The sequence below is a fragment of the Schistocerca piceifrons genome, chromosome 3, assembly GCF_021461385.2.
Source record: "Schistocerca piceifrons isolate TAMUIC-IGC-003096 chromosome 3, iqSchPice1.1, whole genome shotgun sequence".
Classification (NCBI taxonomy): domain Eukaryota; kingdom Metazoa; phylum Arthropoda; class Insecta; order Orthoptera; family Acrididae; genus Schistocerca; species Schistocerca piceifrons.
In genome coordinates, this window is record NC_060140.1 from 368,403,819 (window position 1) to 368,429,422 (window position 25,604).

The following is a 25,604-nucleotide window of genomic DNA, read 5'->3' on the forward strand; positions in this document are numbered from 1 at the left end:
ACTAATATGTATTATTCTTTTACGTATCTGTTATTTTAATTTTTACTTTCCTGATCCTTTTACTCTAAAAGTTAACTAATTACACAGGTGGATTTTACGTAGGGACTTCAGAAAGTAAGCTACACATATCGTTTCATGCAAAGATCATTGCGCAACAAGAGTGACGCATTGTCAGAAAACAGCACATGTCCCGTGTTCCCTGAAGCCACAATTCTGCTGCGGTACAGATAACAAGTCCATCACAGTGCAAGGATGACATGGCGCGGCACTGCAAACGTACTCGAAAATTAAAGAACATAGGGTAGTACGATTCCTGTGAGAGAAACATCTAAATTGATCGTCAAATTCTGGCGATTTGTGAACCAAATGCAGTGTCCAGTCGAGGCGTAGTGGGATGGTGCCAACAGTTTGATCAAGGTCTCACAGATGTGGGTGATTCTGATCAACCGTACAGTCCAGGCCTTACACCGAGCAGTTTGCATTTTTTCGGTGTGCTGAAAGTACATCCAGGGGAGGGGGGGGGGGGGGGGGAGGAGGCTGGGGACAAAGAGATTTTCCAACGACGAGGAGTACACAGCGGTTCTCCAGTGGTTCTGTGAACAAAGTACCATCAAGGAACTGAACAACTGCTAGAAGGTTCCGACCGTTGCTCACAGAGACTTGGTGGCTATGTTGAAAAAAGTGTCAGGTATTTGTGTCACTTCGAAGGGTAGTGCAGTTTTCAGTACGAGCTACTTGGCCAGCTAGTGGTGGACACGTATAGCAGTCGTAATAACAAAGCAACAGAGATGGGTTTTGTAGATATTTTGCAGTTTTTCATCGTTTTGTAGTATGTTCTCATTGGTAAGTGTATACTGCTTTGTAAGCAGCCCAGTGCGGACTGGTGGGCTGGTGCGCCATTGAGGCGCCGTGCTGCTGGATCAGCCCGGGCCAGCGGCGAGCGGGCGGCGCTCCAAAACAAATCTGCAGATACAGGCGGGCGCCGGGGCAGCGGGGAACGCCCTGCCAAGCACACGCGGCTCTCATTCTCCGCGCGCTGCTTCACCAGCTCACAGCATTATATCGCACCACACGATGAAGGAAAATGAACTACAGGCAGCCTTGGTATCGCACCCGTATTTCTAAATGATATCGACGAAAATATTGGAAATACGAATCGGTGTAACAGCTGTTTTGACAACATAGAACAAATAAACTGAAGGAATGCAGTTACTAATGACCAGTCTTGACAGGAAGCGCAACGAAAAAGAAATCTAGTTCTGTAATGAGCATGACTTTTTTTTTCTTGATTGATTTTCAATTCCCCCCACCTGGGGAGGGGCGGGCTGACAACTGCTTAATACGCTGCTCTACGGCGAAGAGAAAGTTAAACAAAACAATTGTGGGAGAACAAACAATACAAAAAAGACTATAAAATGGTGACTTTGTTAATAACAGTAAAATGGCGGAAAGTTGCAGAACTTACAATACAAACACGGCGCTGACGATTTGGATGAAGACACACAGCAAGGAGACATGCACAATTAAAAATCTGTTCGCACGAGACAAAAACACGACTAGCGACAGTATGGTGGCTGTTTGCAACACTGACAGGGGACGCACAACACTGAACACTCATTTAGAACAGCACTATAGGGGGGGGGGGGGGGGAGGACCCGGACCTATGAGGGGGAAAAGGGGGGGAGAAGAGGAAAAGAAAAAAAAGGAGAGCCGATGGAGGGAGGGGACATAGAAAAGGGGGTGGGTAGAAGCGAGAAGGAGAGGGAAAGGCAGTGGAGGGTAGAGCAAAAAGAACTCAGGGGAGAAAAGTGAGGCAGAGAGAGGGCAGGTGGGGAAAAACAGGATGGAAGGGGGGAAGAGGGAGCCTGGGGAAGGACAGAGGATTGGAGGGGGAGGTGAGGATCAGAGTTGATAGGAGGGATAAATGGAGGGAGAGAGGGCATCATCTGGGAGGGGGAATGGAGGTGAAGGGTGTAGACGTGAAGAGTCGGGGGGACACAACAGTGAAGGTGTGGCAGAGGGTGGCGGTTGGAGAGGAGAGGAGCAACCACGGGATGAGGGGGATCAAGGCAGCAGAAGGTGTAGAGGATGCAGAAATTGTGTGAGGGGGGGGGGGGGTGGATATCCTGGCGGGACTGGCGTAAAAGAGGATGGGACAGATTAAGGACTTGTAGGTGTGGAGGATGGTAGAGGGGTTCAACCCCTATGTCCAGCCCAAGAGGAGTTTGAGGAGTCGGAGGTGGTTGTGGGCTTTGAATTGGAGAGCAGAGATGAGGGATCCAGGTGAGGTGACGGTCAATGGTGAGGCCAAGCTAGGTGAGGGTGGGGGAGAGGCAGACAGGATGGGCGCAGATGGTAAGGAAGAAATCAAGGAGCTGGAAGGAGCAAGTGGTATGACCTATGATGATTGCCTAGGTCTTGGAAAGATTGATTTCCAGGAGCCACTGGTTGCACCATGCGGCAAAAAGGTCAAGGTGATTCTGGAGAAGGCGTTGGGACCGTTGAAGAGTTGGAGCGAGGGCAAGGAAGGCGGTGTCATCAGCATACTGCAGGAAGTGTACTAGAGGGAGGGGGGGCATATCTGTCATGAAGAAGGGAGGGCAGTGTTTGAGGTGGAGCATGATTGATCTGAATCACCATATATTATAGTAAAATAAGCTCTACCTTCATGTATCTTCTTTCACCAGCAAATCAAACAAGCCTGGGTTCCCGGGTTCTATTCCCGGCGGGGTCAGGCCTTGTGATGACTGGGTGTTGTGTGCTGTCCTTAGGTTAGTTAGGTTTAAGTAGTTCTAAGTTCCAGGGGACTGATGACCATAGATGTTAAGTCTCATAGTGCTCAGAGCCATTTTTGAAATCAAACAACTGTTATGTACTGAGCTTTTTGCAGCTCTTCGATTTCTTAGATATATACCGCTAGCCGCTAAGATTAAAACGTAATGAAGGGGACTAGCAACTAACGTCAAGCTGACATGAAGTTCAGTAAGTGCTTGACTATTCAAATATTCATCATTTCAGTGGAACTGTACAACATATGCAGTGCGTTTCTCATTCTAAAATCGCACCTGAATGTTGATTGGTTGTGAGAAGTCCGTGTTAGGTCTCATCTAAAAGAAGGAATTTTTACCAGCACGTGTCGGAGGAACATCACAAATGTTATGTAGATATGGAATCCATGGGGTCTGGAGGGCCATACTAACAAGGGGACCGCACCTACTCGTCACCACCGATTTTGTCCATATTTATGCTACGTGCATAACTTGGCCAGAAACGAAACTGACAGAATGGGAGCTCCAGACGGTCAAGCGTTTAGGAAAAATAGCGTTCCTGGCGCGTGTCGAATGCTGCACGAGACGCTTTTGTAGCCGTAGACAGCCAGTGGTTGCTGCAGAACAAACTTTGCAGAACGATAATCCGAGGATCGTTGTATCGAGTCCCTGTCAGGAAACTTTTTATTTTCAATTTTTACATTATTTACATTGTAAATAAACACAGAAAATGCTCAATATATCGTATTTTAGCTGACAAAACCGAATGTGCAGGAGAACAGATTTCTTCTGTTATTTGACTCCTAAGGACAAACAAATCATCAACTGTATGACGAGAATGTTTCAAGATGAAGGACTGTTGTAGTACAGTATTAAAGTGATTCTCACTCCCCTCCCAATCCACTCCACTTCTGCAGCTCTGCGATGTCCAATTTTATCGTCGTCTAAATATTTTTTTTTTAATGGTTCAAATGGCTCTAAGAACTATGGGACTTAACATCTGAGGGCATCAGTCCCCTAGACTTAGAACTACTTAAACCTAACTAACCTAAGGACATCACACACATCCATGTCCGAGGCAGGATTCGAACCTGCGACCGTAGTAGCAGCGCGGTTCCGAACTGAAGCGCCTAGAACTGCGCGGCCACAGGGGACGGCTGAATTTCTTCAAAATATTAGATCGGCCCAGGGGTGGATGCCAGAGAATTGGTGGCTGCTGAGACGAGTGAAAAGTAATGAAAAGCACACGTAATATGTACGTAATTCTGGTTTACTTAACTACAGTTTAGCAAGTCCAATTATACTCCGAAACGATTCTGCGAGACAGGAGGGTTCGCCGTATACAATAACAATACAAGCTAACTAGTAGTAAGGCTTTGAATGCATGATAGAACGCTACTGTCAGACTGGTTGGTATCGGTGCGGAGTCTTCTTTAGTCACGCGTCCTGCAGAGGGTTGTCCCTCGGAGCCAGCCGTATATTGACGGGGGAGTCATATGAGTTACAGCCAACTTCTTGACGAGGATTACCTTCTGTGGTGTCGATAGCGTACGGCACCACAAAAAAAAATTGAAAATTGCTTTTATGTACAGAAAGAAAAAGAAGTCACGTCCAGAGAAGACTGCATCAAAATACATTCCGTTCTACATCACCAGCTATTATTGCCAATATTTGTCGAAATAATGCGTTACGTGTGGTTTGCTGCGAAACTGTGCGATGAGAGAGAACCTTTTATGAACGTAAAACAAGTTGGTTTTTGTACAGAAAATTTAAATCAACTAGGTAATTGTTTAGACAAGAAGAGAATAGAAGCTTTCGACATGTGGTGCTACAGAAGAATGCTGAAGATTAGATGGGTAGATCACATAACTAATGAGGAGGTATTGCATAGAATTGGGGAGAAGAGGAGCTTGTGGCACAACTTGACTAGAAGGAGGGATCGGTTGGTAGGACATGTTCTGAGACCATCAATTTAGTATTGGAGGGCAGCGTGGAGGGTAAAAATCGTAGAGGGAGACCAAGAGATAAATACACTAAGCAGATTCAGAAGGATGTAGGCTGCAATAGGTACTGGGAGATGAAGAAGCTTGCACAGGATAGAGTAGCATGGAGAGCTGCATCAAATCAGTCTCAGGACTGAAGACCACAACAACAACAAGTAATTGTAAAAATGTGGCGTTTCTAATGTGTGCGAGATGCCGAGGAAATCAGTGCTTCCGCTGTTTTTAAGATTAATTTACCCCCAGCATGCGTAAATCATGAACGCAAAATGATAAAGATATCTAATTTTATATACGAAGTTCTTGTGTATACCATAGAATCCTTTCCTGGAAATTTATTTGCAATCTCGAATTATCCTTTGCCTTTCTTTAACGAAAATATTAATTAATATATCTTGAGCACCAATAAACGTAAATAAGCTCCTAGTAGACTGTAACGTGATTTTTATTTAATCGTGCTTTTAGCTAGTTTTGACTACTTGTCACGCTCAAGCACTGGTAAAACCAACGTGGAATACCACTACATTGTCTGCATGCATCGCATGTATAATTAACTTAATTATAACTAACTTAGTTACATATGCAATGCATGCAGACAATGTAGTGCTTTTCCATGTTGACAAGTGCTTGACAATGACAAGTAGTCGAAATTAGCTAATCGCACTATTAACTAAAAATCACGTTATAGCCTACTACGGACCGTATTTCCGTTTATTATGTATCTGCTGCCAGTGGATCCCCACAAATACAAAATTTTAATCTTGAGCATTCTTTCGGTTAATCTGCAGTGAAAAATAACGTAAAAACTTAAAATAAAGAAGTGGCACCTTAGAGATTCGAACCCACGACCGACGCATTACTGTTCTGGACGCTTTTCGATGCGCCTACCGCTGTCTTGTATCTACGCTAACATAAACGACTCTTGCCTCGTCCGACCCGCGCCAAAAACGTTATTCCTTTCTAAACGTTTCGCCATATGGATGATTCACTTCTGTCACTTTCATTTCTTCCGAAGCTCTGATATAGCATAAATCTGGACGAAATCGGTGATGGCGAGTATGTGCGGTACCGTAGTGAGCGTCATGCAGGATCTCAACGGTCCCACGCGACTAGCGCCCGAGAGAACAGATATTGTTTGCTCAGCTATGTAGAAATGTAAAGTCGTTTACGCCAGGAAATGGACACGTTTGTAGCAAGGCAAGTACTCACACGGAAAGGGCGACGACGTCTGCAGCACCACAAACTGTAAACAGCACTCCCGGCAGCAGAGAGCGGGGCGGTCACAGTGGTGTGCCTAACAGCACTTGATGCACTAGTGGCAGTATTTCATTTTTTATGACAAGTCTCCGTTCTGTGTACAGTATCGAGATAGACTTACACGCTTGTGGACACCCTAGGAGAACCAATGTTGCCAGACTACATTCGCCAGTGCCATAAGGGCTCGCCAACTGACATAGTATGGTGTGCAAGTGGGTACCAACGCGATCACCTTCGGTTCGCGTTGCCGGTAATTTGGACAGCAGCCGCTAAATTTCTGACGAGTTAATGCGGTAGCTGTGCCCTGTCTTCGAAGTCTACGTGACATCCTACTGCAATAAGTTGACACAAGACCGTATGTTGTCCGTGTTGCACTGAACTACCTCGATACAGAGGGTGTTCAACTGTTGTCCTGTCCAGCACATTCTCCAGGTCTCGCGCTCATTTAAAACATCTGGCTATGGGCTCCAGAGAGGCTGCCAAATTGTCACTCCCCGGCGTCTACGATTGATGAGCTGTGGCATAGAGCTGAAGCAGCAAGGAATGATAAACCCGTGTCTGTCATCCAAAGTCAGCTGCACTCGAAACCCAGCCGTGTTAGAAACATTAATGCTGCCACAGGTTGCAGCTGTGCACACTAAATTTCGTACCATGTGTAGCTCAAATCACCTAGAAATTTAATTATGTATATCTACTACGCTGTATACATACAATTTAGTTATTGCTATCCTCCCTGGTGTTGCAATTTTAATGGTCAGCATTGTATGCGTCGGACTCATACCGGAAATATTACTGATTTTTTTATCATCTAGATAATAGTAACTGTTACCCGCGTTGTGGAATTGAATTTCTGTTACTCTTTTTAACCAGTGATGTTTTACTTTACCTTTTAAGTACCCACAGAAGTCTACAACGAAATAAAATGATTGTAACTACGAATATTTTCTCCTGGGGTATTTAATGTTTCACAGCATTTACATTAACTCAGTGCTTGCATTATTTACACAAGAAAGATGTGAATATCAAGTTAAACCCTGCGAATATTACGTTAACGTAAAAATGCTGCTATGAAACACTCTGTTTCTCGCAGTAAAGCTAACAATTATATCTTTTAGTTCTTCGTATTTCACTGAAGATGCCTAAAACAATGAGGTGTAACGCGTTTTATTAAAAAATAAAAAATAAAAAATAGTTGTTAGAGGCGAGTAATTGTTAAAGCCGAGTAATTTATTCCTATTTACAAGATAGACGGCGTTGAAGTAGTAGCTATGGAGGAACTTCTGCAGACATTAACTTCTTCCTTCGCTCCATGGTAGAACAACGTAACAATACGTGAGAAGCACAGTACTGCGTATGTTCTACAAGATTAGTTTATTTAGTTAGCCGGTTTTCGGCTTACGAGGCCGTCATCAGACTTTAACTGACATCGTCGTCAAAGAAGTTACAATATTTCTAAACAACATTGAAAATGTTGTTACTCATCTAGAATGAGGCACAAACACATAAACATCATCTTTGACAATGCAGTGGTAATTCATTTGAAAAGGTAAAAAAACTGAACAGTAAATGAATATAGAGGGAGTAAACCAGGAAAAATAGCTCTAAAAACATTGCGTACATAACAGTTTACACTAAATTACTAATCCCAATAAAACAAAATTAGTATTTGACAAGACTACTCAGGAATAGCTTGAAGAGGTATTACATGTGGAAAGTGATACAGCAAATGAGTAAAAGATGGAACTGACATTTGTAACAACATACTATTATGCGATTGCGTTGATATTCTTACAGAGTTGATGTACAGGTCTAATGTCAGCCTTGTGGAATGGAATTACTTGCGACTGGCCACACAGACATGCTTAGCACAAAACGATATCCACTTCCAAGGGATTTTTGTATAAACAGATGGCTTAGCTCCAGTCTCTTAGTCCACTTTTGGCTCATTATTCATGCACCATTTCGAACAACATATTTTTAATAAAGAACCTTTGAGAGCAAATATTAAATATTTGGTCAGATATGTAGGTGATGTATTACGTACGTGGACAAGCACTACAAGACAGCTCGAAACATTTTTTCATTGCTTAAAATAGTCAGCATAAAAACATTCAGTTCACAGATGAGACTGGCAATAAATCCATAAACTTCCTAGAACTACGCATTGACATCAGTACACAAACACATTATTTTAAAATGTACAGAAAAACTACAACCACCGGAACAGTAACACCTTCCTGCTCACAGCAGTCAAATGGTTCAAATGGCTCTGAGCACTATGGCACTTAACTACTGAGGTCATCAGTCCCCTAGAACTTAGAACTACTTAAAGCTAACTAACCTAAGGACATCACACACATCCATGCGCAAGGCAGGATTCGAACCTGCGACCGTAGCGGTCGCGCGGTTCCAGACTGTAGCGCCTAGAACCGCTCGGACACACGGGCCGGCTCACAGCACTCAGTAACACACAAACATGCAACTTTCCACTCAGTAGTGCACCGTCTCATATCCGTTCCCATGTCCAAAGATGATTTCAAAGCGAATTAGATAAAATTAAATTCATTGCCTCAACCAATGGCTAAAATCCTGTCCTGATTGATCATACCTTCCATAGGACACAGAAATTGAAAATTATACCCCTCCTCTATCCTCCTCCTGCTGCCCCTTCCACTGTCCGCAGTAAGTGGTGTACAGCACCATACCTGGGACAGGTATCACACAGCCCAGTCAAAACACTGAAACCCTGCAACGACAGGATTTCCTGCTGCGTGAAAAATACCACACCTCGGTGTACTTCCAACAGCGAAGAGAACTAGCGAACAGTGGAGTATATAAAATTACATGATTGTGAGAAGTTTCATGGTGTCAAACACGGAGAGACAGAGGGAGAGGGAGAGGGAGAGGGAGAGGGGGAGAGAGAGAGAGAGAGAGAGAGAGAGAGAGAGAAAGTAAGTAGGCTGGCTGAACATGAGCGCAGGTGGAGGTTGCACAATAATGACTTCACATATGCTGAGCATGTACTGAGTGAGGGCCACAACTACCAGCCACAGTCCTATGTCCATTTAGGAAACAAAGATAAAAAATTCAATCTGTTGGAAGCACTTTGAAATGAACAAACATCTGATTCATAGATCGTATATAAGGTTAAACGACCAAACGCAGCTCAATACTTCTCTTCTAAACTTCACTTAATCCTCTGTTTCTCATTACTTCCCACACTGTTTCTTTCTTTTCCTCCATTTTTCTGTATTTATTTAATTTGTTCTATTGTGTTGCCTGTGTTTTTCATATTTCTGTACTTAAAATTCTCTGTTCCATGTCTTACTCAGTTTATCACTTTCCATATATAATACCTCTTCAAGCTATTCTTTAGTAGTCTTGTCAAGTACTAATTTTAGTTTATTGGGATTGTTAATTTAATGTATTACCCGCCAAGGCGAAGTGGTAATGCGGCAATAGCAGGAACTAAGTTGGTCACGTGACTAGTTACAGTCACACTCCGATTAAAGTAGACCTATGTCGCAGTGCAAGCATGGACATTGAGCGCGGAAAATGTCCTCGCGGGAAAGAGCGACGGTTTGCGGTTGACGTGATTAAATTTATTAACAATGAGAAAGAGAAGGGATTTATCGTACCAGCGGAGAAGGCGATGGAAGGTGCAACCAAAATGATAAAGCTTTTTTTTTTAGGATGGTTTGCAAATTACGGGAGAAGGGACACGAAGCGGAACAGTGAAGAATTCAAGTTTCTGCGCCCAAGAAGGACAAGCATGGTGCTCTGAATAAGAATTCCAATGACGATATAGATAAATGTATTATCAGCAAGCAATTTCAACGCTATTACGAACAATGTAAAAAAACTAAGTTCTGGAAAACTGCACAGCTTTTTTTTCTGACAGAACTGAACTTAACAGTCTAGCAAGGAAAATCTTAGACTTTCTTTCTGTGTATGAGATTTACTTTTAGAAAATGCCAAAACAAACATGTTACGTCGAACGAGAGGACACAGTTGTAAAAAGGGCATAGCAAATTTCATTTTACAGAAGAATGAAGCATCATAAAAACGGCCGGTGGTTTACTTAGATGAAACATGGACCCACACACATTACACTCTAAATAAATGTTGGCAAAGTGACCGAGGAGTATTATCCAATGAAAATGCCGGTCAGCTCTTATCTGTCATGCACGCAGGTGGTGGTTTTGGGTGATTGTTAAGTATTCACTTCTCATATATGAGCCAAAAACCAGAACGGCAGTCTGTTACTCACAAATGGATTCAAAATGGTTCAAATGGCTCTGAGCACTATGGGACTTAACATCTGAGGTCGTTAGTCCCCTAGAACTTAGAACTACTTAAAGCTAACCAACCTAAGGTTGGTTGGTTGGTTGGTTGTTTCGGGGAAGGAGACCAGACAGCGAGGTCATCGGTCTCATCGGATTAGGGAAGGACGGGGAAGGAAGTCGGCCGTGCCCTTTCAAAGGAACCATCCCGGCATTTGCCTGGAGCGATTTAGGGAAATCACGGAAAACCTAAATCAAGATGGCCGGACGCGGGATTGAACCGTCGTCCTCCCGAATGCGAGTCCAGTGTCTAACCACTGCGCCACCTCGCTCGGACCAACCTAAGGACATCACATACATTCATGCCCGAGGCAGGATTCGAACCTGCGACCGTAACAATCGCGTTGTTCCGACTGAAGCGCCTAGAACCGTCGGCCACCGCGGCCGGCTGACAAGTGGACCATGAAGTCTTTTCTTTATTTATATGAGGAGAATCACATTTCATCTTTCTTTCACGAAACAAGATACACAGGTGACGAAATATTTACTAAATTAATAAAACAAAACCAATTGGCTACAACCATATTGCCCTTCGTAGCAGGCTAATTTGCAAATTATTATGCCCACCTTCTCTTACTGGCAAACGGTCTCGTCCTCAATCATTTGCTGGTGATAAAACGTTCGGTTACTCACAGGGGGAGTTTTTGAAACAGGCTATAAGATGGTAGACAATTAGAAAACTTAATATAACGATTAAAATGTCGTGGAAAAAAAATTAGGAATAAAATAAATAGAATTTACTGAATAAAAATAATGATTAAAGTCATTTCAATAAATATTTAAATATTTCAAAGCACCCGGAGGGATTCTAACTCACAATCGGTTGCTTGTCGAGTATATGTTTCTTACCCATACGCTACGCGACTACCCAAACCTGTACCATTGGTTTAAATGTTCTAGAGTCTAGAGCATCATGCAAATTCTTTTTGTTGATTACTCGCAATGTCTTTACCCCTTTGCAGCCATTTTAAGAGTCCAAAATGTTTTATTACGATTATGTTCAGTCAATGATCACTTCGAAATTATTTTTTATAATGCACTTGATTTGGCGGAAGTAATAAAACAGTCTTGTACGGATAAGATTTTTAAGCATCTCTACTTGAACAAACACCTCTGTCCGTTAAATAAAAAAACTGCGCAGGCGCTGGTAATGTCACTTCACAGAGTTGACTTAATCCGAACAGCACATTTACATAATCCATGACGCTCGGACTCCGATATTTGATCGGATTAGCAAAATAGATACAGGCCTAAAATGTAAACACGACGGAGAACATAGTATTCGGATTTCAGAAGTAGATTTTCGTCTTCCGCGAAATGTGTCGCTCGTAAACATGGTGACAAGTGGGGAAGTGTGACATCGCTCCACTTGCAAGATAGCTGAAGTGTACCACAGTCCACAGTATTACTTCCCTCTCCCTGTTTCACGGGCGTAAGCATGACACTGCTGCCATCGTAGTGAGATTATCATTCCGCTTTGCTGAGTAGCAAATTGTTACATAGGCACCGTTTTTCGACTTCAAAGTTAATGTTTCTCCTAGTTTGATCCCTACATATTTGTTTATTGTTCATTCTTTTATCTTCTTAATTACATTATCCTCACATTGCCAAAGGTGACATTTCCTGTGTCTGTGCTTTAGTCTACATGAGTAACATCTTTCCCAACGTTGTTTTCAAACATTGTAACTTCTTTGACGACTATAGTCAGTTAAAGTCTGATGGTGACCGAAAACTATGACTTAATCCTGCAAAACATACACAGTACTAAGCAAAATACACAGTACTAAGCAAATCCTATTGTGAGGGCTAATGCCTCATCCGCTAACTTAAGCTCGCTGCTATAACCTTGAATTTACAATTAGGCATCCACAGGTACGAACATAGTGTGAACGAACCCATAACTTTTTCGATCATTCTTCTAATAAGGCAACCTTGTCTCTTTTTTGGGAACTTCTCTGTTAATCGCCTGAATTTCTGAAGCGAATTTCTTTGCGTAGTTGAAAGGAGAAACTCTGTTCAGTGGATTTTTCGTTTGTTATTTCATTTCACTTAAATATTGAGTGCATCATGGACCTTATAACATCTACAATTAAGAGCAGTGGTTTTTACAGATTGTGTTTGATGGATCTGTGTTACATTTCTTACGTCATTCTCCATTCCTCCCCCCCCCCCCCTCTCGGCTTTCTGAAAAGTGGTGCATATCTTTCATTTTCAAATTCATTAAAATGATAGACTACAAGCAAATTCTCCCTTTTACGAAACATATTTTCCATTACTCCCGTTTTCACAGAAAGTTTGTTGTATGGTCTCAGTGAGTACTTCATTCTATTCTACGTAAGATTAGCATGTGTATATCAACAAAAAGTACTGATCCATTTTGTTACAAATCTTGAGTAAAAATTCACAGAAATTCTCATACCACTCCTCAGAGTTATTTTCCGCGACTACATTTAAGTTTCGGAAAGCGTAAGTGAACATTTTCTGTCAAGGGACTGTGTAGAAGTAAACAGATACGTTTACAGCCAGAAGTCAGAAATCGTGCTTTTTCGTCGTTATTTATCAAACTGTAGTTGCTGTGTTACACCCGCCAACTTAGGTATATAAAAAAAAGGGTTGTATGTTACTCACAGGTGACTACGGCGTTGAGGTGAATACAAAAGTTGTAGATATCTGTTTGTATTACATAAGATATTACAGTAAAATAGTAATTGAAGGTTTATAGACTGTAAAAACGTATAATAAAGTTTTAAGAGCACAGTAAAAGCATATTTTCTCAATTCCCTTTTTAACTATTAATAAGGTCTTTGAAAAAAGGTTCACCTACATAAAAAGAAGTAAACTGCGTATATTAGGGATTAATACAATAATTTTCTTTCATGAATGTTCATAGTGGAGTAATTTGACAGCAAGTACCAGAGTTGTACAGTAGAGATTTAGTATTCGATATGCATTTTCACTAGACTTTTTCTCATTCTGGAAGTTAGCATGATATTCACCTGTAACATTGTTTTCCGTGAGTGAAACGTTCTAATCTTTAATGTGATTCAGATTCCACGTTAGTTTCACTGCTTTCATGGAAGAAGTCGAGTATGCCAAATCCAGCACGATCAAATCTAGTAAAGGGCTATGGGAGTGAACTTAGCGTTCGTGTTGTTACTTTCTTATTTTCCTGGATGTGGGACTCTCACTTTAAAGATAATCGTTTCTCGTGCGAAGGTAATCTTTGAACTCCATCGTGCCAGTATGATTCCATGATGTTTTCGACAGCCACTTGTTAGTAGCTCCATTCTCACTTTGTGTTATTGAATACGGACAATAGTGCATCCTCAGCAGAACAGTCGACTTGCTTATCATTTAAAGCTACCAAACTCGAGTCCTTTATACGGTATGAACCCAAACTGCACAGACAAGATTTATGGGGTTGTTCTGGGATATTTTCTGAGTATTTTGGCGTAAGGAACCGACAGTTAGTGGTGGTTTCTTAGAGGGTAATAATGTACTCATAATTATGATTTGTTTGCCCCTTACCGTAGTTACCATTATTTCTTTAAACATACCTTGACAGCTCCGAAACATTCTGTAATGTGCACTCAGTGAAACGTACAAGACAAAAGACAGAGTAATGGAACAATCCTCAGATGAAACTAGTACACTTTTCCCACAGCTCAGAACAGCATTTTTATACTGCTCCTGCATCCCATTCAGTAAACCCGTACAGGAGCTGCATTTCGGCCAACCGACCATCATTAAACCTATCTGTAGTGCTGTGTGTCACCGTAACGTACAGCTGTTACTGCTGGAAAAACAAACTCTGGGACAGAACAGAGCAGTACTGGATGCAGGCTTGAGGTCTAAGAATAAAGTGGCCGCTACTGTTGTCAACAGAAAGTATCGTGAGTGAATTGTACAAGTTTGTTTCGAAACAAAACACACAGGCCAAACCGATGAAATTTACACTGTTGCGCAGATATTTTCAGTGCGATAGAGATGGAAAGACAGATGAGAGTAAGGAATCAAAAGAAATACTGTTACTTTTTAACGATCCAACAGTGACTAACGTGTCTTTTATAACAAAATACTCGGAAAATATCCCTGAAAAAAATCTGAAATTTTGTTGGTGCAGTTGGGATTCGCCACGTGTAGTGTTTGGTACTCATATCAGATCAAAGACAGAACAGCGTTTAAACAATAATTTGTGTCGAGTAAACAGTGTAGGACAGAGCATTAGCAATGAGAGGTTGCTGGATGTAAAGGGCTCCCAATCATCTGCAATGTGTCCGGCGTCTCCCCTTCCTCTACTGCAGTAACGCTGATCGGGCAAGCTATATTCTACCTGTTAGTAAACCAAACAATAACAGAGGTCACCTCTTTGGTTTCGGAGCAGTGGTTTAGCGGAGCTGTTGTGGAAGTTCGTCGTTCCTAATTTCTCCATTGGCTAGCAGTATTAAGAAGTGTGACTGTGCTCGACACTACGGCTGAGGAGGATGGAGATGGCGGCGGCACGTGGCGCTCGCTGTAGATTGACCAACTGGTCCGCGGTGTGTGGTGGCAGTGCGCGAGTGTCTGGCTGCCCGAGACACTGCCTAGGCTGGAGGCGAGGCGAGGCGAGGCGAGGCGAGGAGACGGCGGGCTGCGGCGGTGTGCTGTGCGTGGCGGGAGCGCATACTGACGTCGCTGGCCTCCATGTCCGGCTCGCGGCTCTCCTGCGGCTGCACTGGCCGCCCGCTGGCCGCTGCACAGAAATAGGGCCACTCCCACGCTGACGCCGCGCCGCGCCGCGGCACGCCCGCTGACAGGCCGCCGCCGCCGCCGCCGCCGCAACTGCCGCCCCCGCCTCCACCAGGTGGCCCGGCCCGTCCTCTGCAGGATCTCCCCTGGCAGCCACGTGCTCGATCGGGCGTCCGATTCACGGCCGTTGTAACGACGGCCACGAATTTCGGATCTCCTCAAATCAAAACGCTTCAGCTACTAGCGTCTATCGAAACTTTCGCGGGAGTTACAAGTCAGTATAAAGTTGAAAACCTAATAAACCACGAAATAATGTAGATAGAGAGGTAAAAATGGACACACATGCTTGGAATGACATGGGGTTTTATTAGAACCAAAAAAAAAAACAAAGTTCAGAAAATGTCCGACAGATGGCGCTGGACAGCAAAACGTCAGTGACTGCGCATGACAATCGTGTATAAAAGGAGCTGTAATGAGAGAGAGAATTCAGGCAATCATCGTAGGTCGTACCACTCGCTCCTTCCGGCTCCTGGATTTCTCCCTTACTGTTTGCGCCTGTCCTGTCCACCTCACCCTCACCCTCGCCTACCTCGGCCTCACCATTGACCGTCACCTCATCTCGATCCCTCATCTCCGCTCCATCCAATCCAAAGCTCACAACCGCCTCCGACTCCTCAAACTCCACTCTGGCCAGACATGGGGGTTGCACCCCTCTATCATCCTCCACACCTATACATCCTTAATCCGTCCCATCCTCTGTTATGCCAGTCCCGCCTGGGTATCTGCCCCCCCTCCCCCCCAAATTCTATAAGTCCCTCCAGATCCTTGAGCGTCATGCACTCCGCCTCGCCTTCCATATACGCCTCCTGTCCCCCATGCGGATCCTCTATGACCTCATTCCTTTCCCCCGTCTGCTCCTGTTCCTCAAACATATCCGCATACTCTACACCTCCCGCCGCCTTGATCCCCCTCACCCCCTGGTTGCTCCTCTCCTCTCCCGTCTCTGCCCCCTCCCACGCCTTCACTGTTGTGTCCCCCCTACCCCCCATCTCTACACCCTTCATCTCCTTTCCCAAGGCGGCTTCCATCAACTCCCTTTCCCAGATGATGCCCTATCTCCCTCCATCTATCCCTCCTATCAACTCTGATCCCCACCCCTCTCCTTTCCTCCGTCGTTTCCCTGGGCTCCCTCTCCCCCCCTTCCATCCTGTGTTCTCCCCACCAAACCTCTCCCTCCCTATCTCCCTTCTCCCCCCCCCACCGAGTCCTTTTGTATTCCCCTCCTCTGCCTTCCCCACTCCCTGTCGCGTCTGCCCAGCACCCCCCACCCCTCTTATGGGTCCTCATCCTCCATCGGCTCCTTTCCCGCCTCCCCCCCTTCGGTTTTCCTCTCCTTCCCCCCCTTTTTTATTTTTCCATCATCTGTCCAGTTTCCCCCCCACCTGCTCTCGGCTGTGGTATGTCACATTTGCCAACTTTTTAGTGCAGTGTTTCATTGACTGTTCAGTGTTGTTCGTCTTTCTTGTCTTTCGAACAGAAACCAGACTGTCACCGTGTTTTTTTAATTGTCTGTCTATTGTTTTACCTGTCTGTTTCGTATGTATTTTATCATCCCTCTGTTCTTAGTTTTCAGTTCCACGATTTTTTTTTTCGCCATGTTACTCTTTAAGTCTCCGATTTTATCGCCTGTTTTTATTATTTATTCTCTTCATATTTTTCACAAAGTCTATAGGCTGAAAAGCGGCATACTAAGCTGCTGCCAGCCCCGCCCCTTCGGGGGGAATTGAAAATCAATAAAGAAAAAAAAAAGAGAGAGAATCAGATGCACCAGCAGTCGCAGCATGTTGACGTTACCTGAAAAGGCGCTTTTAGTGAAGCTGTATTATCAGAATGGGAAATGTGCTAGTTCAGCGTTACGATTCTATCGCCACAGGAAGGGGATTCGAACGGGTAAAGATCCGTTGATAAATGCAGCTGTGGCGAGAATGATTTCGAAGTTCGAAGCCACGAGTTGTTTAGACGATAGACCCCGTAGTGGCCGACCGAGCACAAGGCGTAATGCTGCTGAGACAGTTCAGGAAGAAATGGAGACAGTAGCGGGTTCGTCTATGCACGGGGAACTCAGCGCTCCTGCAGTCGCACGTCGCACCGGCATTCCATACACTACTGTTTCGTTGTCACTTAAGCGTACCCTCCGATGCTATCTGTACAAAATCCATCGGCATCATGGACTGTTACCTGGCGATTTAGTGAAGCGGAGGGCATTTGCAGTGTGGGCGTTTCAAAAGATGGTGGAAGATGACGATTGGTTGAGTAATGTGCTGTGGACCGACGAAGCTCATTTTACGCTCCGAGGGTCTGTCAACGCCCACAACTGCAGAATTTGGGCTACCGAAAATCTTAGAACTGACGTGGAAACTTCATTGCACGACGAGAAAGTCACGATATGGGTTTGATTTACCACATCTACCGTTATCGGGCCTTTTTTCTTCGAGGAAATGCGTTATTCTGATTTTGTAACTGCTGCCGTGACGGGTGAGAGGTACGCCGATATGTTACAGAATCGCATCATCCCCAGTCTGGCTGATAAACACCTGCTGGAACGTACGATGTTTATGCAGGATGACGCTCCACCCTATATTGCTAGACGCGTGAAAGATCTCTTGCGCGCGTCGTTTAGTGATGATCGTGTGCTCAGCCGCCACTTTCGTCATGCTTGGCCTCCCAGGTCCCCAGACTTCAGTCCGTGCGATTATTGGCTTTGGGTTTACCTGAAGTCGCAAGTGTATTGTGATCGACCGTCATCTCTAGGGATGGTGAAAGACAACATCCGACGCCAATGCCTCCCCATAACTCCGGACGTGCTTTACAGTGCTGTTCACAACATTATTCCTTGACTACAGCTGTTGTTGAGGAATGATGGTGGACATATTGAGAATTTCCTGTAAAGAACATCATCTTTGCTTTGTCTTACTTTGTTATGCTAATTATTGCTGTTCTCATCAGATGAAGCGCCATCTGTCGGACATTTTTTGAACGTTTGTATTTTTTTGGTTCTAATAAAACCCCATGTCATTCCAAGCATGTGTGTCAATTTGTACCTCTCTATCTACATTATTCCGTGATTTCTTGAGTTTTCAAATTTATACTGACTTTTTGATCACGCGGTATTTCAAAGTGCTGACTTGTGCGCTTGTGAGATTTTCGTGGCTTCTGCAGTGAAGACGTAGTATGCGTTTAGAAATGAATATCTAGTGAGCTATGTTGTTCCTTATAACTAATTACCTGAAGTAGGAATCTATTGTTACCCTGTTATTCAACTCACATTTTACTTAATTGCTGGACCATCGACACCAGTAATAAAGGGCATTCTTAAAGGTACTTCTGCTAGCGTACTCATCATTTAAAGTCGTTAAAATAGTACCTGCAGAATTTATTTAATTGCAATCTTTCATTTATTAATGTCCATGTACGTTCAAAATTCGCAGTTGCCGAATGATAGGAACCTTCGACCATTCGATTCATGTGTCTATTCATACTGCATACTGTAGACTCAGCAGTATTTGGCTTGTAATGCGGCAACTACGTATCCCAGCTCCTAGACAACGAAACCAGCCAAAACTTTTAATATTTCAACTCTGAGTTGGAGGGTACGTAGTTGAACGCCACCACACCATCATTTCATTATTATTTTGAAAGCCCGCAACCCACAACATTATCTGTGTGATCGTTCCAATTTAGGGTATTTGCAATTGTAATCCCTAAGTGTTTAGTTGAATTTACAGCCTTCAGATTTGTGTGACTTATCGCGTAATCAAAATTTAGCGGATTTCTGTTAACACTCATGTGAATAGCTTCACACTTTTCTTTGCTCAAGGTCAATTGCCACTTTTTCTACCATACAGATATCGTATTTAAATCATTTTGCAAATTCGTTTTAGTCATCTGATGACTTTACAAGAAGGTAATTGACAGCATCATCTGCAAACAATCTATGACGTCCTCTGAGATTGTCTCCTTATGTCGTTAACCCTTTCAGACCCTCAGGCTACAATTGTGTACACTAACTTTTCTGTATCTTCGTTGCAACAGATATATTTTTTCCCCATGGTAACCCCAGGTACACATTTGTGAATGTTCAACATTTTTTTCAGCGCAAGTGCTGCCAACTACTGAGCTACACAATAAATATATTAGCAAGTCAATGTAGCAGTGAGCTGCACCTCGTGACTACCAGAATACATGGATGTGATCCGTTCACTGTATTTCACTGTATAACTGAAATCTGTTATTGTCATTTCGGATCGGAATTACTGAATGGTCATTTTACTACCTATTACAATAGAGAATATTTTGTAATTCCTTATTTTAATTCATAAAATGAAGCCAAATGAACAAGATACGTTGCGAAAATGAGTACATATTTTTGTATAAATCTTCCATCTAAATTCATTAAAAAATCACCTAAGAGCATTACCACATAGTGAAAAATTTTTCTTCCTCCACAAAAAAATTCAGGTACGAAAGAGTTAATGTAGATCAGGAACAATAGAGGGCCTATAACACTTTCTTGGGGAACGCCGGATATTACTTCTGTTTTACTCGATGACTTTCCGTTTATTACTACGATCTGCGACCTTTCTGACAGGAAATCACGAATCCAGTCGCACAACTGAGGCGATACTCAGTAGGCACGCAGTTTGGTTAGAAGACGATTGTGAGGAACGGTGTCGAAAGCCTTCTGGAAATCCAAACAATTTGACATCCCCTGTCGATAGCACACATTACTTCATGAGAATAAAGAGCTAGTTGTGTTTCGCAAGAACGATATTTTCTGAATTCGTTCTGACTATGTGTCAATAAATCGTTTTCTTCGAGGTACTTCATGATGTTCGAATACAGTATGTTCCAAGACCCTCTGCAAATCGACGTTAGTGATATGAGCCTATAATTCAACGGATTACTCCTGCTTCCCTTTTTGGGTATTGGTGTGACTTGAGCCATTTTCCAGTCTTTAGGTACGGATCTTTATGTGAGCGAGTGGTTGTATATAATTGCTAAATATGGAACTATTGTATGAGCATACTCTGAGAGGAACCTGACTGATATACAATCTGTACCGGAAGCCTTGCTTTTATTAAGTGATTTAAGCTGCTTTGTGACACCGAGAATATCTATTCCTATGTTTCCCATCTTGGCAGTTGTTCTTGATTGGAATTCAGGAATATTTACTTCGTCTTCTTTGGTGAAGGAGTTTCGGAAAATCGTGTTTCATAACTCTGTTTTAATGGCACTGTCATTCCTCCATGTACATTCCTCCATGTACAGTTCACGCCTTTGCACGAACATTTTCTAGCTACCCATCGCGTTACCTCCCACCGCATTAACATGGCCAGCCACGAGTCGGGGAAACCAGCGAGGGTGGTGGCTGTATCGGCCATGAAGACCACTTAAAGGTCGAATGCTTAGGTCCCTCCGCTGTCTCTCTATGCTAGGCTGCTGTGCCGAATAAACGCAATAATACAGCTCCTCACATGCCGAAGTGAACAGCTAATTCAGTTTGTAACTAACCGTAGGCAGTATGTGAAATTACATTTGCATTTTGCAAGAACTTTTTTATTATTTTATTTTTTATTACTTATTTCATGGCCTTCATTGGACCACTCTAGTCAAAAATACAAAGTTGTAAACAAGTTGTTACACAGGGATACAATTTGGCTCAACAATAACTTAATATGATATTTAGGTAATATAATTATTAGAGTCTATTATTATATGAAAGGTGCTTTGCTCTTCTGTCTGCCTAATATTTCTTCATTCTTTCAGAGATTTTCTTTCTTTCTTCATCTGAGACCACTCTTCCTGTACTCTTTTTATTGATTTTCATGTGTAGTCTGGTTTGCGGGTCTTGCAGTATTTTGGTTTTCCTGTCTTGTTTTTTAGGTCATCTACTGTAATTTGGAGTTCTTTTATATCTTCCTCAATTTCTGTGATCCATTTAATGTCGCTCTTGCTATTCCACAATTTTTGTATTATTTTTTTACTAATTCTGTTTTCTGGAGTTCTCATCAGATGTCCAAAGAATGAGATGAGTTTCTTCCTGATCGTGCTCATGACTGGTTCTATTTTCTTATATACTGTTTCATTTGATGCTATTCTCCAATGTCCATTTATTTTATACTGTTTATTTATACATGTCCTAATTATTTTTCTTTCTATTTTTAGTATTCTTTCAATTTCTGCTGTATTAGTTGTTTTGAAGGTAGTTTCAGCTGCATACATTATTTCTGGTTGTGTAACTGTTTTATAGTGTTTTAATTTTGCATCTATAGATAGGCTTTTTTGTTGTATGTAGTTTTGGTAATGTAATTTGCGTAGTTCAGTTTTTTTTATTCAATTCCCTCATGATGGCTTCCTATTTAGATTGTATGTTATTATTTCGCCTAAATATTTAAATTTATCAACAATTTTGATTTCCTGTTCTCCTGTTGTAATTTTGTTTGCTAGTGGTGGATCAGTTAGCATAATCTCCGTTTTTTCAAATGATATTCTAAGGCCTACTTTCTCTGCTATTTCTTGTAGTGATTTCACTTGTTGCCTGGCTTCTTGAACGGTGTTGGCTAGGACAGCAAGATCATCAGCGAATCCCAAGCAGTTTAAGCTAATATCATCTTTTGCACTTCCAATTCTTATCATCTTTGGATTGTCCTTGTACCATTCTCTCATTATGTATTCCAGTGCACAGTTGAACAGTAATGGTGATAGGCAGTCACGTTGTCTTAAGCCTGTTTTTATGAGGAATGGTTCCGAAATTTCTCCTCTAAACTTCACTTTTGATTTGGTGTTGGTTAGAGTGAGTTTGCAAGTACTAATAGGAATTACGAAAGAAAGATGTCAGTTAGCCATTCATAGTGCCGTCACTGCCTTGCGTCGCGTCCGCAGTCAGGTCGCATCCTACCTTGACCACTGCTGTCAACTCAGCTCCCGGCGTGCCGGCTAAACATGGTCAGCGCGATGCCACCTGAGTAGCACGTTTTAAACGCACACTTCACTACCTTATCTGGCGCTACAGGTGGGGACATTAGCGGCCGATGCCAAACCGCAACAGAGACGAGGGCGCGCCTTAATGACTGTCAAAATATAATAGAGCAATAAAGAACTGTTTATCGTCACCCCTTGTTTCTCTAGAGCTGCCCACAATATCACTCCCGTCTCCGAAGGCATCTACAAACCCGTAGTGCCCAGGTGGAAAAGTCATCGCCGTCCTGGCACCAGAAGAACGGCTCTTCAACCCCTCCCTAGCGGTCATTGAACCCCGACTCACTACATTACTTTTTGCTTTTACCTTCTGGTCAATATGGATGTGGTTGGCAGATAATGTTGCTCTCTCACGTGTTGATTTTGTTTTTCCATATCCTGGGGAGCGAAAAGTTATTTATTGCTTGTACGGAAACAGATTGCAAGAGAAGGCACAGTTGAGAAGGGAATGAGCTAGTGTTGTAGCCTACCCACGATATTATTCGATCCGTACATTGAACTAGCAGTGAAGGAAACCAAGAAGAGATGTGGAAATAAAAACTTTGACAGAATTACAAAGTCACTGGCAAGCTGCAGCACTGGTAAAGGGCTTGGAAGAGCACTTGAACGGGACAGTCTCATAAAAGAGGATACAAGAGAAATGCTAAGAAAAGTAAAACTTGAGGAATGGAATGTAATTGAATTAAACCAGGGGATACTGAGGGAATTACACTTTAAGGTGACAGATTTTAGCACCTTGCATGGGGGCTTAATTAAATAATGAAAATAATTTTTAAATTTTTAGTCGCTGTATGTCCGATTACGAGGTCTCGTAAACGGTTGGCCCTGACTAGTATTTGTACGCAATCTGACTGCATAGAACAACAACAAAGAATGAAATGAAAATTTCCGTTAACACAATTAATTAATTAAGTCCCCAGCAACTATAAAAGCTACGAAACCAAAACACAAGTGACATCGTTCTGTGTGTGGAAGTGTGATTCAACGTACACATCTGGCACGGTTCTTCGTCAATAAGACAAGAAATTTTAAATACCATTGCCGGCCGAAGTGGCCGCGCGGTTCTGGCGCTGCAGTCTGGAACCGCGAGACCGCTACGGTCGCAGGTTCGAATCCTGCCTCGGGCATGGATGTGTGTGATGTCCTTAGGTTAGTTAGGTTTAACTAGTTCTAAGTTCTAGGGGACTAATGACCTCAGCAGTTGAGTCCCATAGTGCTCAGAGCCATTTGAACCATTTTTTTAAATACCATTTATACTGAAGTAATTAAAAAAAATAAATACTATAATTGCGTAAGGGAACCAGAATTACACTCTAATACAAGAACACAAGCCAGATGCTTTGTTGACTGAACCTGTAATGACGCATTATTTAAGACATTGAAATAATAAAAAGAAAAGGGAATTTTTTTTTTTACCTTCATATATATTGACGAAAAGCACTCTGATCATTACAATATCTCCATTCGAACAACATCTGCTGTCTAGCCCATCAAACAACTGCACAAAACATGGAACAAGCACTCCCTACTACAACACCGACTCACCACTACCACATCTCGATAAGCACTCTCCACCACGACTTCTCGACAAGAACTTTTCACTACGACATCTCAGCAAGCACTGCCAGTGGAGGCGGCGGAATAAAACTCTTTGGCGCAATCTCTGGCGCTGTGGCTCAGTGTAGCCACCTTTCAACCTTGCATGATACTTGTTCAGAAAATAATATATGAGATATACTACGCGGATAGAGATACCGTTAGCCATTTGACAGAACGATACTAGTATCAACATATCAAGGTTAATACTGGTACGCAAGATTTTAGAACCGTGCTTATTATCATTGGGAAGGTGGTCTGGACGGACACAGGAAAGAGTTGTTTGCGATGTCGAACAAGCGAGGTGGCCGGCAGCTGGCCGGTGCTTCACACGGCGGCTGCTCTGTCGGTTGAGTGGCTCTTGTGACCACAGGGGGTATTGGGGGAGCCTGAGACCTCACAAGTGGAAGCAGAGAGAGAGAGGGCGTACGTGCGAGTCAGGGAGAGACTGTTTCCCGCCGGTGCGGCTAACGGGGTGCAAATACGGCGCGCCCATAAAAGGTGGGAGATCCGCTCGAAAATTCAGAGTCCTGATTGGCCAAAAAACGAGTATGGATACATGTTCGAGGAAGGGCACAGTTTGGCGGCGACAAGATCGGGACTCTGGTGTCGGCGGTGGTGCTAGGCGGACGTTGAGGATCTGCTCCGCAAGAGCTCTCACAGGGGAAAGGCGACATCACGCTGGTGCCTGGGACGACTGTCGTAATCTACGTGCTGAATTATGGTGATATTAGAGCAAACATCTGGCAAAGTAGGTCACTGGAACTGAAATTGCGTACGCGTTCCACTAGCTCTTTGCTTGAGTTCTCTGATTCTGTGCCCGTCAAGGTGGAACTTCAGTAAAACCACTTGCGTGGCCAGTATCAACCTACGTAAGTTAGGGAAAGGGACGATTAGGGATAGAGTCTCCATTGTGCCAATAGTAGGATGGTTAGTTTAGGGAATTTGATAGTAATGTTTTAGGTTAGGAATATTGCTCATTCTGGTTTTAATGAATAGATGTAAAATTTAATAACAGACCGTAATCAAAGCATTATCATTTCTGTAGGTAGCAAACTACTGATAGAATAAGAGTTTTATTAATAAAATATATTATCATATTAATTCGATTTAAACGATACTGGGGGTATATTCGCGCATTGAAACAGAGCCGAGGTCAGGTAGCAATAACGAAACAAGAAGTTTCATATTCATTATATCGCCGTAGGTTGCAACACTGAGGTGACAAAAGTCACGTGGCAGCGATATGCGCATGTACACATGTCCGGTAGCCACGCGTACACAACGTATTTTTATACGTTGCAGTGCACTGCAGTGTATTCCATTGGAGCTGTCGTTTGTACTCAAGTGACTCACGTGAAACGTTTCCCACCTGATTATCGCTGCACGACGGGAGTTAACAGACTTTGAATGCGAAATGGCAATTGGAGCTAAAACCAGGAGACATTCCATTTCGGAAATCGTTAGGAAATTCAATATTCCGACGTCCACAGTGTCAAGAATGTGCCGAGAATACCACATACAGTCATTACCTCTTACCATTGACAACGCAGTAGCCGACGGCCTCCACTTAACGACCTGGAGCAGTGATGTTTGCGTAGAATTGCCAGTACAAGCAGACAAACAACACTGCGTGAAATAACCGCAGAAATAAATGTGTGACGTATGACGAACGTATCCTTTACGATATTGTGGCTATATTTGGCGTTAATGGTCTGTGCTAGCAGAAGACCGACGTGAAAGACTTTGCTTACAGCACAGCATCACCTGCAGACCCTCTCCAGGGTTCGTGACCCTATCAATTGGACTCCAGACGACTGGAAAGCGGTAGCCTGGTCAGATGAGGCCCGATTTTAGTTGGTAAGAGTTTCTGG

At 43.1% G+C, this 25,604-nt stretch overlaps 1 protein-coding gene across 4 annotated transcripts in view; it reads right to left on the bottom strand.

Annotated features, from left to right (window-relative positions):
• The window catches only part of LOC124789502 (F-box/LRR-repeat protein 2), a 551,725-nt gene that overhangs the window by 217,447 nt on the left and 308,674 nt on the right, over positions 1-25,604 (bottom strand). The window contains exon 1 of one of the 4 annotated variants that reach the window (XM_047256887.1): positions 15,039-15,091. The exons of the other annotated variants lie outside the window; for them this stretch is intronic. Coding sequence (XP_047112843.1) covers positions 15,039-15,053 — 15 coding nt within the window. The 5' untranslated portion in view covers positions 15,054-15,091. Of the gene's footprint in view, positions 1-15,038; positions 15,092-25,604 lie in introns of those variants that run through there. 4 annotated transcript variants of the gene reach the window in all.